Here is a 20,141-nt window from a genome sequence, read left to right as displayed (position 1 = left end):
ATTCATCCACTGATGGACAGCCAGGTCCTCTCCTTATCTTGGCTCTTGTAAATAATGCTGCAAGGAACATGTGGATTCACTGTTCCTTCGAAGCAGTGTTTTGTGTTTCTTAAGGTAAATACCCAGAAATGGGATTACTGGGTCCTTCTTTGTCTCTTGTTATAGCCTTTGTTTTAAAAGTCTATTTTGTCTGTTATAGGTATTGCTACCCAAGCTTTTTTTCCCCACGTTCATATCTTTTCTACTCTTTAAGTTTATGTGTGCCTTTTGATCTGAAATGAGTCTCCTATAAAAAGGCAGCATATGTAAGGGTCTTGTTTTCTGATTCATGTAGCCACTTTATGTCTTTTGATTGGAACATTTAATCCATTTACAATGAAAGTAATTGTTGATAGATATGTAGTTATTGCCATTTCATTATTCACATTTTTGGTTTTCTTTTTCTTATTCTTCTTAAAGAAGTACCTTTAACGTTCCCTGTAATATTGGTTTGGTGGTGATGAGCTCCTTTAGCTTCTCCCTTGTCTGAAAGCTCTTTATCTGTCCTTCACTTCTAAATGGTAGAATGATTTTGGTTGTACGTCGTTGCTTTTCATCACTTTGAAGATTTTATGTCAATTCCTTCTGGCCTGCAAAGTTTCTGCTAAACGAGATGACAGTCTTCTGGGAGCTCCCTTGTAGGTAACTGCTCCCTTGTAGGTAACTGCTTTTCTCTTGCTGCTTTTAAGATTGTCTCTTTGTCTTCAACTTTTGGCATTTTAGTTATGATGTGTCTTGCTGGAGCCTTCTCTGGTTTCACTTGCTTCGGTCTTTCTGCACTCCCTGAGCTTGTACATCTGTTTCTTTCACTAGGTTACAAGAGCTTTCAGTCATTATTTCTTCAGATAGGTTTTCAATTCCCTGCTCTCTCTCTCCTCCTTCTTGTACCCCAATGATGTGAATGTTGGATGCTTGATATTATCCCAGAAGCCCATTAAACTATCCTCATTTTGGTTGGTTTTTTTTTTTTTTTTTCTGTTCTGATTGGATATTTTCTGCTACCTTATCTTCTACACTGCTTTAGCTAAGCTACTGTTGATTCTCTCTAAGCTATTCTTCATTGCTGACTGGTTCTTTTTTTTTATGTTTCTAGTTCCATGTTTATGTTTTCTATCTCTCTTGAAGTTCTCACTGAGATTATTGAGCATCCGTATAGCCAGTGTTTTGAACTCTACATCTGGTAGATTGATTGTCTCTACTTTTTTTTTTAAGTTCTTTTTCTGGAGCTTTCTTCTGTTCTTTCATTTGAGACATGTTTCTTTGTATCCCCATTTTGGTTGCCTCTCTGTGTTTGTTTCTATGTATTAGGTAGAACTGTTATGTCTCTTGGTCTTGGTAGAGTGGCCTTATGTAGTAGATGTTCTGTGGGACTCAGGGGGCAGTCTCCCTGGTCATCTGAACTAGGTGCTACAGGTGTGTCCCTTGTGCGAATTATGTTTGCCCTTCTATTTTAGTTGAGCTTTAGTTGCTTTTTGCACGTCACTGGGAAAGATTGACCTTTAGGTTAATTGGTTGTGAGGACTGCTTGTGACTACAGTGGAGGAACTGTTGTGCAAGGGCTTACCCTATGGAGCAGAATTTGCTTTAGCAGGCCTCTGGTGCTACTGAGTCTGCCTTTTAGGTTTGTCATCTATGGAGGTGGGCTGGTGGTGCTTCAGTGCTATGGAGGAATCTGGCTGCAGGGTGTACTGGCCCTGGGGCTTTTTAGGAGGGACATGTCATAGGACAAGTTCAGCTGCTGCCTGTGCCCTGCCTGGGGCCACAAGGCAATCTACAGATGTCTTCCATCCAGGAGAGGCTAAGCTACAAACCAAAGCTGGCTGCTGCCATCGCTGGGCTTGGGGCTGCTCAGAGAGAGGTACGGGGCATGCCAAGGCCCAATGCTGCTTATTTGGGTTTGTGAACCTTTAAGAGAATTTAGGAATGTCTGCAGCATGAGCCAAGACAGGCTATTTGTATGGAAAATTCATTGGAAGTGTCTTGGGTGGGCCTGCAAGTTAGGGGTGGCCGGGTCTCAGGGAATTGTCTGGGGAGGGTGATTACTGTTAGCCAGATTGATGGAGACTCATATATGGTGGCTGCCTGTGTCTGTACACCGGGAAGGGGCAGGGCTCAACAAAGAAACAATGGATTTTGCCAGTAGTCCTGTCTAGAAGAAAACTGCCCCTGCAGCTCTCACCCTGAAGCCAGACAATTCAGTTCTAACCTCCTATGTCCTTGGCACCTTTTGAGTTGCTGCCCCAGAGCTGGAGCTCAGAGCAAGTGAATCTGTTAGGGAGTAAGTCAGCATGCAGGCCCTTTAAGAGGAACACCTGGCACTGTAGTGGCCCACCGTCTCACTCATTTGCAATCTTCATTGGTTTTCACAGTCGGAAGTTTCTGGGGCTTCTCTTCCTGCCACTGGAAGCCTGGGCTGGGCTGTCTGGTGTGGGGCTGGGATCTCTCGCTTCTCAGGGGGACCTCCACAGCTGTGATATTTCTCCTGAGTTTTAACTGACACACATTGATGTGGGACCAGCCCATTCCACATCTCCACCCCTCCTACTAGCCTCGAGGTTGGCTTCTTCTGTATCTCCTTCATTATAGGACTTTTGCTCAGCTAGACCTCAGGCAACTCTCAGTGATGGTTGTTCTGTAGTCTGGTTGTAATTTTGATGTGGCTGTGAGAGGAGGCGAGCACAACATTTATCTATTGTTCCATCTTGACCAAAAATTCAGAAGTCACTACAATTTCTATGGACAACAGCTTTCTCATCTGTATAACCTCTTTTTTTAATTTCAGCTTTAAAAGAATATGAATTTATAAGTTTAAGTTGCTTTCTATGAGCTAAACTAAGAACCTAACTGCTGAGTATCTGTGGGAAAAAATGCAGAGTTCCAAATAAACTATCACAGGGATGCTTTTAAAATCCAAATAGGCGCGGAGGCTGAAACATTAGACCTCTGACTGGTGTACAGATTGGGAAAGTCTGGAATTAAAGTGTGAATAGCTCTTTTCTGTGTTGATGAATTACAGACCCCAGAGGGCATAAGTGAAGAACAAAGGATTCAGGAGTTGGCTGCAATGGAAGAGACTCGAATAGGAATTCTGAACAACCTTGAGGAACTTGAACAAAAAATCAAAGATATAAATGACCAGATGGATGAATCTTCTAGAGAGGTATAAACCATGAGTTCACTTTTTCCCTCACCATTTTTTCTTTCTTTCCCTTAGCTTAAAAATATTTCTGCCTGTTAGGGCATAAGCATTGAAAACAAATATAGAAGTCAACATGAGCAAACTTTTGTTCAGCGGGTACATGTATAGAGTAAAAATGCCTTTTTTTACATTTCCTTTTCCTTTTTTTTTTTTTTGAAGAGAAACATATTAAGCCATTTTTAATATACAATATTTTAACTGATTTTGTCTTAACTAGTACAGCAGGTCCTCTAATAATTTTGTTCAACACGATTTTATTCTAATGTTATTCCATTCTAATATTCTAATGTTGATGAGAAACTATAGGAACTTAACTCTTTAGCCTACAGTAAAATCAATTTCATTATATGTCATTTCACCACAGTTTCAAGAACCTATTGTCATGTTAAGTGAGAACTTACTGTGCTTTCTGACTGCTACAAGATCTGTAAGCTGAGGTATCATGCATTTAGGTGTTAAAGTTCAAATCTAGCAAACATTTTCTAAGCATGCTTACTGTGAGTTGGATATTATGTTGGTACTAGAGGGGATTTACATGTGAAGCAAACATAGACTTAGCTTTCTAGAGGTTTGGAAACCAGGGGGGAGACAGATACAGACAAACTAAAATTATAGTTATAAAATCGTAACTATAACTGAAAGGAGGCATAATTTCTACGTTACTTCCATGGATCGAGAAGGAGCAGATAATTCTGCATAGGTAGGATCTGTGTGTCTATACTCACAGATGATGCAGATAGTCCCATAAGTGAAAGGGGACTGCTCACCTGTCAGTTTATGCACAAACCCTGGAAGCCCTTCCTGCTGGCATTGCTAGGAATACAGTGCTTGCATGGTGGGCTGAGGGTAATTTTCACTTCCTATGCTCTAGGGACAAACAAAGAAAGACATTTGACTGCTCCCAGGATGGTTCAAGCTTGAACCGAATCTAAGCAAATAGGCAAAGTATTTTTGAAAAGTAAGCAGAAAAGAGATTATCAGAGAAAATTAAATGATAACTAGTTTTCTTAGCAAATATATTCTGGGCTCTTCAACTTTCTTATATGGGAATCCTGAGTCTCCTGTGGGCTCTCTGGAATGTTCCGTAGTACCCACAATCTAGCTTATACACAAGTACTTCTTGAAATTTATAGCTGTTAAAAATACACCTCCTAAGTGGGAAGCTGAGAATTTCCCTGAAGGTGAAACACCTCTGAACTATGTTGTGTTTCCTCAGTTGGATATGGAATGTGCTCTTTTGGATGGAGAGCAGAAATCGGAAACAACTGAACTTATGAAAGAGAAGGAGATTTTGGATCATTTAAACCGAAAGATAGCAGAACTGGAAAAGAACATTGTTGGTGAAAAGACCAAGGTAAAAGAAAATTCCATTTGAATGCAGTTTGGGGGACGGGGTGCAAATAGTGGTGTCATTTCATTGAATCTAAATGTCTCGTGGATTACCATGGTTTGTGAATTATGTGTCCTATTCCTGGACTCAGTGGCACTGGAGAAAAGTCTTAAGATGAGGTAAGTTGTCACCAGCTAAGAACCGTCAAGTGCTGAGCAGTTGATGCTGAGAGAATAGAGCCTGTATAATTTCAGGCGGATATTCATGGCAGCTTTTCCCTCTTGAGATGAGCCAGTTGCTTTTTTCCCATTGGCCTTTTAGCTCCTCTGATTTCACCGTTTTTTTTGTTTTTTGGTTTTTTTTTTTAAGAATTGTTTTAATATACTGAACTTCTTTACCACTGGCGCTCTGTAGGGGTGGCTTAAGCATATTCAAATATGGTTGCCTTATTTCTTTTCATTTTTCTGTTTATTAAAAAGATGAATGGGAACCATTCATCTCACCTGTCTTGCCTTGCATGGTCTTCAATGCAAGTGCACTGCTCTTTGAAAAATGAATTGCAGTTTTCAGGAGATCCTCACACACTGCCAAGTGAAAATTGTCTGTGAGACACAGTTGACACTCACCTTGGAAAAGGTCTTGCTTATACATTTAAGGCTACAATCTGAATGTTAGGTGGTATCTGCAAGGGAAAGTATGAAAAATTACTTGCAGTTTTTAGAATCTAGAGTGATAGTTGTGTTTTTTTGTTTGTCTGTTTATTTGTTTATTTTCTCTGGAAAATATTTTATTTACTCTCCTCTCACATGCTGATTTAGTTACAGCTGAACTCTGCCTCAACTAAAAAATAAAGTTCCAGTTTGAGAAAAAAAAAGCAAAATGGCCATTCTTCTTTGCTCATCATTTTTTCTACTAAGCTGAGAAAAAGAAAACAATTTCAGTTTGAGTACGTTCTAGTGATAATATGTGGAAAGGATTTCTGCTGACTGTGGCTTCCTTTTTATAGGTTCTTCTTTGTTTGAGACCTATAAATAAAGCCATTTGATCTTGGTGCCAGAGAATGAACTTGAGTAGATATTGTCAGAAATTGAAGTCAGAGTAAAAGCTACATATCAATTTCTTGGTTGCCTGCTTGTCAAGATGAAACTGCACAGCTTTTTCATATTAAATTTTATGTATCTTCCTTCTGGGCCCAGACTTTGAAACAGTAATGAATTCATTTGGGTAATAGGTATATATATTGTTTTAAAAGCTCAAAACCAAGTCAAAGGGTTAATTGTCTAGTTCTTCAGTACAGGGGGATTATGCTTTTCAAAGATTCTGCAATGAGACAGCAAGAATCTTTCACTGGAGGCATCAGATGTCTTTGTTTTGGAACTTATTAGTATTTTACTGTTTATGTCATTCTGGGAAATTTGTGTGACATAGGAATAGGGTATCATGTTCCCAGTGAACCTTTCTGCCTTCCCCATCCACGTAGTTGTATATCTTTGTATAGCCCATACATGGCATGGCCTACAAATTCTATTTGTCTGTGTATCAGCATCATATTCTATATAAAAGTGAAACACGTTGAGACAATGCTGAATCTCATTTCCCATGGACAGTTGTGTTGTATTATCCAGCCCTAAGGTAGAGGTGAAACTCCAGGAACATGGCAGAAATAAGTAAGGAGATCACCTCCTTCCTTTTTATTGTTTTGATGGCTTGCTAGAGACTATGCATAGAAGAGAGGACAGTGGGGGCCTGAAGTATAGGATCAGTTCATGCAGCTGTCAGGGGATTAGTTGGTCTTGGAAGGTGGAATTATTGTCTGTCATCACATGGTGTGAATAATGGCAGAAACTGGCTTCGAGTGAGGGATTCCAGAAGAGATTGAGGGAAGTACAAACCAACTGGGCTAGATGATGTTACTATATATTCTTGACAACCATATTCAAAAAGACTCAGTCCTGCTGGGTGGCATTACTATGTTTCTCAAATAAACTTAATCTACCTTTTTATGACATAGTTATTTCATACCTTTTTGGTCCCCTTTCTTCCCATTGGCTCTAAGATGATATCCCACCTACTTCACTGGGAAGTTAGAAGCATCCCATCTCTTTACAACTAAAGAAGAGTCTCTCTTCCCCTCAAAGACCAGCGCCTTTGACTGTGCTCTGGACCTCATGCCATCCCATCATCTCAAGGTCTTCAGTCTTTTTGTATCCCTCTCCCCATAGCCTCTTCCTCTTAACTGGACCTTTACTATCAGCATGCCGACATTATTTATTTTAAAAAATTATTCTTTAAAAATTTCCAGTTACTACCTCACTTCACTTCTCTTCATCATTACCAAATTTTTCAAACGGTTTTGTTGTTGTTGTTGTTGTTGTTGTTGTTGTTGTTGTTTAGCACACTGTGTCCTCTTTTTCAGTTCCCAATTAACCATTCTTCCCATTTCAGTCGGCTTAGACTCCCACCTCTCCATCAGGTTTGCTCCTGTTAAGAAGACTGAAGACCTAGGTGCTGCTCAACCCACTAGGTGCTTTTCGGTCCTCTTGTGAGCAAATACCTGAGGAGCATACAAGACAGGAAACCACTCTTTTTCTTGACACTTCCTTCCACCTCCCCACCTTTTTGCCTCCCTGAACTACACTCGTCTAGTTTTCTTTCTCTTCTCTTACTTATTTATCTGACTTTTCCGTCTCAGTTTCTTCCTCAGCTTCTTCCTCTGTTTCTATTGCACCAATTAAAAATATTTTCTCTGATCTGAACTCTCATATTCTGTATCCTCACATTCTTTTATCGCCATGGCTTTCAATAACTTGTATATGCTGGTGACTGTCAAATGTTTATCTTTATCCTACAACCCTTTTATGAACTTTTGACTCATATCCTGTGGTCTACCTGATATCTCCACTCAGATATTTCATAGGTATTGCCAACTGGACATCTCATAACTGAACTCTTGATCTTATCTTTCCCCTTGACTTTCACATACCTGCACCCTTCCAATCCTATTTTTCCTACAATTTTCCCAGTCCAGGAAATGGCATCTCTATCTACCTAGATGTCCAAACAGAAACCTGGAAGTAGATCTTGATACTTCTTTCTCCATCGCTCCCACATCCAATTGAATATGAAAATATTTCTCAATGACTTCAGGTTCCCTGCATCTTCACTAACAGCATTCCTTTTAAACCACCAAAATCTCTTCTCTCATTTTCATTTGATTCCTTTTAGTCCATTGTCTTCATAGCAGCCAGAGTGATTTTTTATAAAATATAAATTAGGTCATATCACTCTGGTTTGTGTTCCACTGTATTTTGTATAAATCTAAACTCTTTACCTGTCGTGTGTCTTTCTGTCACCACATTCCCTTCTTTACACCACTCTCACCATGGCCTTCTTTCTGTTTGTTTAAAGATCCATTCCCCCACCCCACCCCCACAAAAGGTCCCTTGAAGATCTGCCTGCTTTGCCTGGAAGTCCCTTCCTCATATTCCATTCCTTATTAGTTCTGTCTTTCTGTGCTTAGCTTTGGTATTAGTTTTCCAGTAAAACCCTTCCAGACCTGTCTAGTTCAGATTATGTTTTCCTTGTTGTTCTTTTAGTCCTTTTACAAATCACATTTTATAATTTATATTTGTTTCGACTTATTAGAGATTTATTTCCGTCTCTAGCCTGTGAAATAAAGTAAGGCAGTGTTATCTGCTGTTTACCCAGCTCATGGGAGATGCCAGAATACCACAATATCCTTTGGGAATATTTTCCTTGATCTGCTAATGATGAGTCTAGGCTGGGCCTTAACAGAAACACTGAGCCAAACACCTGCCGAAGAGCTGCATGCAGCCAAGTTCCAGGACAGCTGAAATGGTCTGTCCGTGTGCACATGGCAGTGGGTTTGTAATCACACTGCTGGTCAATCCAGGGTGAAAGACAGAAGGAGGAAGTGGCCTTTGCCCTCTTGGATCTCATTTCTTTTTCTATACACCTGTTGCTGCTGTCAGATATAAACTGTGGAATGAGAAAACCAAAACCTGAAAAGATCTCTCTGTTGGGCAAGCTCCGATTCAGATGTCGGCAGCACATCCTGTAAGCCTGGCTCTAGTTTTTTGGAGGCAAGGCCTGGAAACATAGGAAGAAGTTTTAATAACATCTCAGAGTTCAAATCCTGCTATGAAATTATTGATGTTGTTTCATTGGCTCTCAAGACCAGTCTTCAGTATTATTTCTTTTAACTGATTTGGGAACTGTCATTCTATTTGACATAGTATGAATTACTATATGTTATAGGTAGCTATTATTTATTATATGTTACTATATAAAATATAAACTATAGACATAATTATATATACAACATAAAATATAAATAATATATTCAATTAAATATTTATTGAACATTTTTGCAGTGGCTCCCCAGGCTGACCTTTCACTGTCCTTACTGGTGGGTACAACTGTCAAGAGCACCAATAATCTTGTTTCCATGTGGTCCTGAGTAAATACCACCTGCCTATTGTATTCTTGGACCATAGTCACATCACAGATAGAGTCTCTATTAACATGGATAAACCCTGTACAAATATAAGTACCTAACTGGAACATCAACCCAGAGATATTTATTTGATGAAGCAGTAAGCAAAGTGTAAAAGAAGAGAGGATTGTTAACCTCTGCTCTAGTGAACTGTTTTGGTTTAATGGGCTTGGTGACTGAGATGAGGGGAGCCACCAAACCGCGAAGCTCAGTTTGGGCAAAGGCCTGGTGTGTAACTGGCTTCCCTTCTTTCCACTCCTGCCTCCAAGGCAAAGCCCAATTTGGGGCAAGTGCTGGAAAGATGCTGACTTATGGGTTTGTTTGTGTAGATTTTCCTTCTGTCTTTGTCTGTTTTGGAGTACATTGAGAATTCAAAACTAAAAATAGTTTTTTAATTTCCTCTGCTTTTGGATTATCTGTGTCTCATCTCTGTTCTTCAGCATCCCAAAATCAAATCAGTTGTACTGAATTTAAGTAAAATGGTGAAGGAAAGGCTCTGCTTTCATGGTCTTGTTGAGTATTTCCATTACCCACATGGTAATCATAAAGCTTAAAACAGCCTTATGTTAAGGACACAAAGATGTGAACTAAAGCTTAAATTGCTCTATGCTATACAACATATTCCTGCATAAAACCCTAGGTTATTTGACTTATTCTATACTTAGCATATATCGCTGTGTTTTAAATGATTAAATGTTATTCTCCATTATTATCTTGCCAAAGTACCTGTTACTTCCTCCTCATTTTTTTTTTTTTTTCCTTCAGAGCCAGGGGAGGACAGGAGCCAGGGCCAAAATTCCTCAGCATAGTGCTAATGCTCTTGAGTGCAGAGCCTTTTCCAAGTCACAGGCAGTGTTCGAGGGACCCAGCCCTTCCCGTGCTTCTTTCTTACATTTCAAAGTTAGCTCCCTGGTTAGGGGAAGTGGAAATACATCATGGGATATGAGGATTAAATGGACAGGATTCCAGATTAGGGTTATTTTTTTCTGGTGGTTGTTTGATTACATAAATCCTTAGTGTTCTGATTTTCCAACTTTTTCTGCACTAAATATCCATTAATTGTGTAATTAAAATATCAAAATCAAAAGAAAAAAATACTGAGAAAGAAATATAAGAATGTCTTTCCTTAGAGGCAGGCAGAGGATGGATTCTCAACAATCACCATTTATTGACAACAGGTCCATATCTTTTCTCTTCAATTCCAAAGTCTGCAAAGTTTTCTGTAGAAAAAAAAAAAAAAAGCTTTTTTGTAAGGTTGACACTAGTTGGTTGCGAAGCCTGACTTTGATTAATATTTACATTTGGTGCGAATGTGTCTAAGTGATTGCAGAAATTGTCATGTATTTGAGCTCAGAGTATTACCTAAGACCTCACTGGAAATGCCACATAATATAAGTTATATGAACTGTGTTATTTCTCTAAAGTGCATAATATTCTGAAATCTGGAAGACATCTGGCCTTAAAAATTTCAGATAAGTGATTTTGGGCCTAAAACAATTGCCTTTGGGAACTAGAAGGAAAGGGATTCTCAGGGGATTCATCAGAGGATTTTCCATGGACCTCCCTTTAGAATGATAGCTTAGGAACTGTGAATTTTAACACATCATTGTATCAATTCAAAACCTGACCCAGTGTTTCATGAAAGAAGGTTTGAGTACCTAGCGTGCACTGGATTCCATGCTAAACAGTTTGGAAGTTACAAAAGTTGATTTTATTTTCAAAAAAATCTTATCGAGCTAATAATGTTGCCAGATTTAGCCAAATGTGGTGTGTGCATGTGTGTGTGTGTGCATGTGTGTGTGTGTGTGATGCTTAGTTAAATTTGAATTTCGAATAAACAATAATTTTTTGATATAATTATGTCTCATGCATTATTTGGGACATACTTACATTAAAAGATAATTTGTTGTTCACTTTAAATTCAAATTTAACTGGGTGTTTTCTATTTTATCTAGCAGCCATGCAAACTAATAAAGTAAACATATTTTCAGGGTAACCTTGAACCATCTACTTAACAAGTATTTCATTCTTAGATGTGATAAAATGATTTTTTCATTGGTATTTAAGAATTTTCTATGTAGCATTGGAATTCGAATAGAGCAGCAAGTTAAATTTTAGTTCCTTCCTTCAAGAATACAACTTAAAAGGGAGAAAACTTATATTACTGTCTTCTGACGGCAGATCTAAAAAAGTAAGTGGTCCTGTTACAAGCTTTGGATTATTATGTTCATTTAAGATTAGCGCCAATTATTGTGTACAAATTCAAATTATTTAGGGTAAACATATAAATAACTACTCCTGACCATTTCTCTATTAGAAGATAATCATTTTACATCTGAACTTGAAATGCATCATTACTCTCTGAATACATATTGAATACTGGAATCTCCCAGGTTCATTTTTTATTTAGTTTACTTGAGGCATTTAATCTGAATGTAAAAATTTTGGACAAAAACAATTGGAATGTTACTTATAAGAGAGGCTTTTTAAACTATGAATTAAAGATACTATGGCCAAATGTTTTAAAAACAATTTTTGGTAGATCCCGGGTCTTACTTAGAAAAATAAAATTGTAGTTAATTGCCTTTGCCTCTCACATTATCCCGGGTGGCTGAATCAGTGGTTCTCAACATGGCTGCATATGAGAAAAGCTAGAGAGATTTTTTAAACGCTTGTTCTCTGGCCTTTCTGACTATGTGGAGGCCTGGGAAATAATATATTTAAAATCCCACTTAAGTTATTCTAATGTGCAGTCAGGGCTAAGAATCACAGACTAAATAGCCTATATTTTATGAGGACAGTGATCAAGTTCCCCTTTTTCTCTACCTCTCATCCCCTTATAAATATTTACTGAATGAGTGAATGAACACTTAACTCACCATGGAAGCAAACATAAGCCTAGTTTTGCATACTTATTTCTACTTTAATTTGCCTGTAAATAACTTACCTACGGCTGTATGTACAATTAGGAACATCGGTCTTAAATATACAAAATAGGCAGAGTCTGGCAATGAATTCGTGACCTAGCTGGATTTTGCCAGTACCTCAAGAGAGGACAAGTCAATAGTGTTCAGGGAAATAGCCATGTCTCTAGGGAAGTCTCATTCTACTCTTGGATTTATAAATGTCCCCTTGTACACCTGTATTTTCCTGAGTGTTCCAATTCTTTGAAACCTTATTTTTTCAACAAAGTTAAATTTGTTAATCAAACATTCATTTTATGTATTTTCTGAAAATAGATTTATAAATGAAAAAATAAGTTATACTTTTTTCCAGTTTGGTATTTGGAAAATATCACTGTGCCTATAGTAATTAGAATAGGTGAATTTACCAATTTAAACCTGGGGGAAAAGAATAATGTCCAGTTTCAATATTTTGCATGTAAAAAACAAGAATCCCTGAAACCTGCCGCACCATCTAATTTATCTATCTTATCTTCGCTATAGAAGATGATACTTTCAGTCCTAATTAACTGCTTGCCTAGAGCTAATTTTCCTTTGAAAACTTTCTTGGCAATAAATAGAAGAGAGGAATATTAATTTCTATCTGGCTCAGAGTTTCTCTACTTCTGGCTGTTGGAGGAGTGATGTCACCTCTGTGGTCCCCTGTGATTTATGGCTGGTTCCACCTGCCACTAATCCTTTCATCTTTCCCATTACTTCCTTTGCCCTAGTTTTGGCCCCACTGAGCTTTTGCTCTGAGACCCAGGTAGTGGTCACAGCCTTACTGATAAACCACAGAGGAACTGCAGAAGGTTCTAATGGTGCCTGCTTGCATAATTCTTCTGACCACCCCGTTGTATGAAATTGCGAAACGTTTTGAGCACCTCAGAAGGAAGGCGTTATGTAAACATAAGGTATTTTGTATTAGTTGTTTATTTGTGCTTATTATTAACAACAATAAAAATATCAGAGGAATGGTTTGATTATTCCTTCAGATTGAGACCTGTGTTTTAGGCCAATGGCTTTTTGTATCGGTCTTTTCTATCAACTATAACTTTAAATTTTAGAGCTTTAAATACAAGGTATTTAATTGGAATGAATAGCTTTCTTATTTGTTTAACTTTCTGTTTGGGACTAGAACTGCTAAAAAATTTGTAATATAGTATCTAGAAATAGAACTCTTTGGATAAAACTCTTTTTCTGTGTTAGTAGGGCAATCTTTGATCTGCACACACAGAAAATAACACGTTTTCTTAGCCCAAATGCAACAGGTGTTCTGTATTGCTGGGGTTTTTTAAGGAAGAAATTACTAATTTTGAAAATGAAGATTAAATCTAATTGGACCTAGTAGTATGTTCAGGTTACCATGAATTAACACCTGATAATCCTTTCTTTCTGTGAACAATGTTATTGTTTTCTCCAAAACCTGCACAAAAGCTGTGCCCAGTGAGTCAACTTACCATTAAAGATGAGCACACCTTATTCATATCTGCGAAGGTTTAAGTGGTGGAATCATCTTTACATCGATATATGATGTATAACTTTCAGTTTTGTGACTTCTGGATTTAGTCATTTTGAGAAAAAGAGGCATTTTAAAATCAAAATATGCATTACTAAAATGCCCTTGAAATTTTAAAATTTAAGACAGGAGTGGAGACTCAAGGGAATAGGTAATGGGCATAGGTAATGATGTCACATAGTTTTAGACTAAACCATAACATCTTTTGTAAAGAATCTAAATATATGTTTACACAGGAAATCTTGGTCATTTAGATGAAGAAATTATACCAAGTATAATTTTATAGGATGATTTCAGATGAGCTTAGAAGCCAGTTTTATTTCTACCAATTTATATAAAGTTAACTAAAGAAAGTAAGGTGATGGCATTTTGCTTATTGAGAGTTAAATTGTGGTAGTGCTCATAAAGTGCTTTTTTTTTTTTTTTTTTTTTTTTTTAAAGTCAGAGAGTGTTACACAAGGAGAGAATCAGGTCCAAAATTTACTTCAGGGATGCAGAGTATCACCAAGGGAACACAGTTGGGAAGACCAGCACTAGACAGATTGAAGTTTTGTCTCGATTTACGAGGTGGTGTCGTAAGGCTGTGTAATCACTGTATTACAGTATTTGCCTATTATACCCTGGAGAATGTCCAGTGTCATTTTGGAGTGTGTGACTTAAGAGGGATTTAGTGGTATTGTCTCCTTTCTCTTCTATTCTCTGACTCATAAGTGTTCTTTTTTTTTTTTTGTCACGGTCCATATTTCTCTTATTTTTTAAGTCAGTCACTGTAGGGAAGCCTGTATCTCCCCAGTAAATGTCACCCTTTTGGTGTCTCTGAGCTGCCTTCCTCTTCTGCTTTGGCAGTCTTGCATTTTTACTAGCTCTCTCAGCCTCTGAATTAGATGCTCTCCTTGGAATCAGATTTTCTAATTGCTTAAGCTCTGAAGTTTGCCAGATACCAGGAGCTATTTCCGATGCCAGGGTATCATCTGTAGCATGCCTCTGACCTGGGAACAAAATTTCAGTAATTTTCAAAGCTTGCCTAACACATGCCTTTAGCAAACTTGACAACCACATAACCTGAGGTAAATGCCTACTTTTCTTAGTCTGGTTCTCTGCCAAGTGACCTTGCAAGGTTATCTTATGAATTTGGTTGGCATGTTTTATGTTCTTTGTTGACCTTTGACCAACGTTACTGTTGTTTCCCTGCTTTTGTAACATGGTGACAGGAAGGAGGGAAGGAAGGTAGTATGGGGGTGATTGCCAATACCCAATGAAGTGGACTGTGTTTTAAGAATATAGAAATGGGGCCCTTGTCCTTACTTCCGCTTGTACCCCCTTATCCTCATCACTAACAAGATATGCTTCTACATTCATAGGACATCTAGAGTTTGTGTATACTTGTTTGTGTTATCCATGGGAAATGTTCCTAATACCTGCTTAGGTATGAAGGTAATTTCTATTCTTCTATTTTCTGATTTCTGAACTTCAGGAGAAGGTAAAGCTTGATGCTGAAAGGGAAAAACTAGAGAGGCTTCAGGAGCTTTACTCCGAGCAGAAGACCCAGCTGGACAATTGTCCTGAGTCCATGAGGGAACAGTTACAGCAACAACTGAAGAGGGTCAGTAGCAAACAGGAATGTGCCAGTTGTTTTTTGTTTTTTTCAATTAACTTTCACTTACCTCTGACTTCCTTCTTCACATACGTAAATTTGCATAAGTTCTGGTCAATAGATATTTTTTAAATAGAAATATTCATGCTGACAATATATATTATTTCATGCTAATTAGTTAAAACATCCTTGTTGGAGTCCTTCACTTAACTTATAACACAAAAATAATTCTGAGGTCATTCTTTGTAACCAAAGAGAGCAATTCCTGACATGTAACTGTCACTAAGATTGTAGCATTTAAATCAACTGACATCTTTCCCCCCATTCTCTTCAGCATGGTGAGTACTGTTTGACCTCGAATGTGTTTTTTTCTTAGCTTGATTTTATACTCTTGTTCAAAAACTACCCTTTTCACTAATTTGCTCCCCACCATGCTTATCATTTTGTTTTTCTTTTCCTTTCTGCTTCTTAGTGATACTGAATTCATTAGCATGATCATAACAATTAAACTCACAGACCCAAGACACGGGCAGTGCTAATGCCCTCGACATGATTTTTAAAAACTCAGTGCGGCATAGACTTCTAGTTGAACTTTACTGGGTTATTCTCTCATCCTCACAGTGGCAATATTTAACTCAGCCATGTTATGAAAACAAGACTTCCTACATGGATACTTTGCAGTCACCGGCAAGGCCACTTACTACTTTGTGGACAAATGGGCTGTTTTCTCTAAACAGCAGCCCAAATAAACTTGACCCTGAGGAAGCAGTCATTAAGAATCTTGGACTTATAAAAGAATCATGTAAAGTAATTAGTCCCGAGTGACTAACATTTTTTATTCCACGTAAGTAAAAAAGAAGGCTAGTTTCATTCATGTCATTATATCTGTTCTTTCTTGGGAATGGGCAAGTTGAAAGATCAGTTAAGATAACCCCATCTCCAAAATGTTCAAGGTGACTTTTAATACAAAAATATTTGATGCCTTGAGTATCACTAGATTATAAAAATATATTTAAAACTTTTCAATGTGTTACACAGATTAAACTGCAGCATAATAATTTTAGTATTTGTCATTTCTTACCATGTTGAGTAAAAAAGTTACAACGGTGTTTCTTCCTCTGTACTCATTTTATTGTAAGCTAAATTTCTTGGTCCTTGATGTCACAGTTCTCTAGAAATCTAAAAATGGTGAGAAAAGAATATTATTTACAAAATTATTTTAGTTTGTCATTTGTTTGTGTTTATACCATTTCATAAGAGGTTGGGAAAAGGATTTTTATATTTACTTACTGCTTTTAAACCCTCCTCCTTATAACTAAAGTTTTTACACAGTTGTAATACTTTATTTTGAGTCAGCAGCATAGTTACATATTTTGTTCTTCCTTTCCTTTAGTAATCCAGTTATTGTTTGTATTCTTGATTAACATTGCTTCACTGTTTATAAACAGTGAAGCAATGTTTATCAAGAATACAGACGTTTATAAAAATTGGTAAATTCTATTAATAACCTGGACTCAGGTTGATATAATTATTGTTTGATTAATCTAGCTTTTATAAGGTAATTTTATAAGATAACTTCTATAGATTTGTATATGTTCTAAGGATTTCCACTACAAAAGAGAAAAGGAAATGGTGCAGACAGCCTATTCCGCTAAGAGGAGGCAAAGACTCCTTCCTCTTCCTTTTGAAACAGAGTGTAAAATTTTTATCTTAAAACACCATTCCTCAGGAGAGATAACTAGCTTGTGGTGGCTTCTGTTCTTCTGTTCACCTGATATTAAAGAGGTGTTAATAATTCTATTTTTCAGGAATGACGGCCAGAGTAACTCTTCACCAGTCTCTTGTCTTAATCAGTACAAATTTCACTAATTTTATGAGCAGTCTATTCATGCTAGGAATTTCCTGTATTATCACAACTCAATTCCCTTCAGACTTCCAACACTTTAGAATACCACTTCACTACAAAGTTTTCACCAAGGCGTTTTACCTAGATTCACTAAAGTTGATTTTATTACAACAAACTTCATTAGGTGACAAGTTATACAAAATAAAGAATAAATAAGAACATTATTTTCTTAAACTGTATGTTGTCTCAAATACTTAAACCGAAATTGTAGAACGACTTTGTGCATATAACACTATGAATTTGTCACTGGGCTTCTTACCTCTAAAGCACTGCTTTAGAGTCAGAATAGAGTTTTCATCTGATGTTGATTTTATGGCCTGTGGTTGTATATAGTTGAGATGGGCTCACCAACTGAATTGTTCCCTAGGATATAAGTAGTGTGGAAAAGAAAACTGAAATTAAATGAGTCTTTCATTTGCCAGGATAGAGTCCACTATTAAATGCTGGGAATACCTGGTTAGGGCAGTTTACTTGTGCTTTTGATATTTACTCAGCCGACTGGTTGATTTTAGTCTCTTGATTTAAAAAAAAAAAAAAAAAAAAAAAAGATTTCAGTGATATTTACAATTAAGAGATCTTTTTTCCTCATGGCTCTATAATCAGTTTATCATTTACTCTTGGACAAGCCATTCAATTTCGACGGGCCTCAATATCCTCATTCATCAATTGAGGAGGTTGTACCAGGTATGCAATTGTACCATTGTCTTTTTTCCAGATTCCACAAGTATGCAGTTAAAGTGTTTGACCGTAGTACATAAGAGGGAAGAATGTTCATGAACTCTGAGTCCCATTTAAATTTGCTTTCAGACTTCACCTTGGCCATACCACTTTACCTTGGCCATACTACATGTATTCTCTTCTTTTTGTCCCTCTAGTAGGCAAAGAAAACATAAAGATCTGCATGTAAGTTCTGCCATAAAAGTTCTCAGAAAAGTTGTGGAAAGAAAAAAAGTAATTGCATTGAATTTTCTTTAGTGAGCTGTTTTATTTCCTTTCACACCTGGCCTTTGAGATTGCCAGTCAGTAGAGATTTTGTAATGTTTTCTTAGTGAGTGAGGTTTACCTAAAATTTTCATTCAACTAGCCATATACTTGACTTTGAGCTTCCTGTATACATTATTCTTTGCTCAATGAAATTACTCCTGCCCCCAAATTCCATCCCCTAAATTCTTATTCTTATCTAATATCTTTTAACAGTTTTTTTCCCCTCTCCAGTTGTTTTTATTTCACAGTGTAAGTTTATATACACACATGTCAGTGGTTTAGATAACTCGATCAGATGATTACACCCGCAGAATCTCAGTGCTGAGTTTAGCTTAATTTTCAACTTTTCTTCCTAATGTGCTATTTTTTCGTGCAGTGGTTTAAATATTTACTACAAATAAATTAGTGACTCTGTGACCTTCGTGAGGTTCATGTGAACCAGATGTGGAGTGACTGACTGACTAGCATAGCGTATGTATTGTGAGCCATATGTCCACTTTAAATGTAGATTGTTTATAAACTAAAAAAAAAAAAAAAGGTTTGTTAAATTTTTATCTCAGTAACTTTTAGACACAAACCAAGTTTAATGGAAAGACCTTAAAAACAAGTATGTGTGCCTGTATGAATAAATATATTAGCTAATGTGTCATTTCAAGACTACAAGTCTTTTCTTTAAGACATAGTACTTGAGTGATCTCATAATTCCTTCAGTAGTGACTAGATTATCTCTGAATTTATTAATATTTTAGAAGTTATAAGAAGAAATGTCTGATAAACTTAAAATGTCAACCAATAACTTGAAACCAAAACCACATTTTGTTTGGCCAATTAAAATGTAAAGAAGTATTAAATGATAAGTATGTTTTTCAAGTTGTTGTTCTTACTCTTAAACTTTGAGAATCCACTGTCTGTTGACATAATAATTTTGTTGCTATTGTGTTAGGTGTAATTACATAGTTACGTGATAGCTAATAGCTCTTCTGTGCCCAGAATAAAATGCATTCTGTAAACTAAAAACATATTCCATTTGATTAAAAGACTTAATTTATCACTTACATAAAAACCAGGAGGTGATGAGGTTAAATACTAATATAGATTTAATTTATCATTTATTTATTTTTCCAACTCCTTTGATGTTTTGGTTGAAAAAAATGCTCTGGCTCTTTTATCCTTGTAGAGCTGTGAACCATATAGTTAACTTGCCTCTTCCTTTTGGCTATATATTATTTATAAATTACATTATATGTGTGTGTGTGTGTGTGTGTGTGTGTGTGTGTGTGTGTGTGTGTGTAGAACTATAAACTACATTTATAGTTCTGTCAAAGGCTCCAAAAGTAAGGGGGAGTGGTGTTTTTTTGTTTTTTTGTTTTTTTTTTTAAAAAAAGTAGATTGGAGAATGATTTATATAACACACACCAATTTCTGCACAGATAACAAATTGATTTCAGTCTTTAGGCATCTCGTAGGTTGGAGAGTGCCTGTTTTAAACCACTTGATTTTTATGATTTCTGATCTTTCTTCAATGTCCTCGAGATTATCCTGCGAGTAGTGGTACATAATATTTTGAGTCACTCTTTGTGATTGATGAAAGCTGTATTCTATTTTTTCCACAAAAAAGGTTTGCAAACAATTTTAAGGGATTCACAGAGGCCCAGTTTAAGAATCCATCTTAAATATTTTTTATTACATCTCCCTTTAGTAAAATTATTTGAGCATGCATGCCCATATATATTATATAGATTATGTATATACTTATACATGCTCAAAATGTATATTTATTTTAAATAATATGCATGTACTGCTCTATCTGTATGTAAATTAAAGAACATTTATTGAAAAATTAACTGTAAAAGAAAAGGAAAAACTAAAAATAATTATAAAGGAGGTCTAATATTTTCTCTTCACATCTCAGTGAATTGTGTTGTGTGCCATTTGGGATACATCTATCTCTCTTAGGCCCTTGGCTCAGTTATGTGTGACAACTTTTGAATCTTTTTTTTTAATAGTGACAACTTTGGAATCTTGAATTTAATCTCTATATTAAAGTCTCATTTTATTTGAAAATTTGTGGAAAATAGGAATTTTCTTAAGAGACTATGTTATACCTTCAGT

General features: G+C 36.6%; 1 protein-coding gene across 15 annotated transcripts in view; it reads left to right on the top strand.

Annotated features, from left to right (window-relative positions):
• Positions 1-20,141, top strand: part of PHLDB2 (pleckstrin homology like domain family B member 2) — a 196,869-nt gene that overhangs the window by 140,581 nt on the left and 36,147 nt on the right. For 13 of the 15 annotated variants that reach the window (XM_016150725.2, XM_016150723.2, XM_016150722.2 and 10 more), the window contains 3 exons: positions 3,056-3,199; positions 4,455-4,592; positions 15,020-15,148. In XM_016150725.2, the coding sequence (XP_016006211.2) occupies positions 3,056-3,199; positions 4,455-4,592; positions 15,020-15,148 (411 nt within the window). The remainder of the gene's footprint in view (positions 1-3,055; positions 3,200-4,454; positions 4,593-15,019; positions 15,149-20,141) is intronic. The other 2 variants (XM_016150728.2, XM_016150735.2) reach the window with 1 other exon arrangement.

This window comes from Rousettus aegyptiacus, unplaced genomic scaffold, assembly GCF_014176215.1.
Source record: "Rousettus aegyptiacus isolate mRouAeg1 unplaced genomic scaffold, mRouAeg1.p scaffold_m13_p_4, whole genome shotgun sequence".
In the NCBI taxonomy this organism is placed as follows: domain Eukaryota; kingdom Metazoa; phylum Chordata; class Mammalia; order Chiroptera; family Pteropodidae; genus Rousettus; species Rousettus aegyptiacus.
Note: the sequence above shows the minus strand (reverse complement) of the source record. Positions and strands in the feature narration are given on the sequence as shown.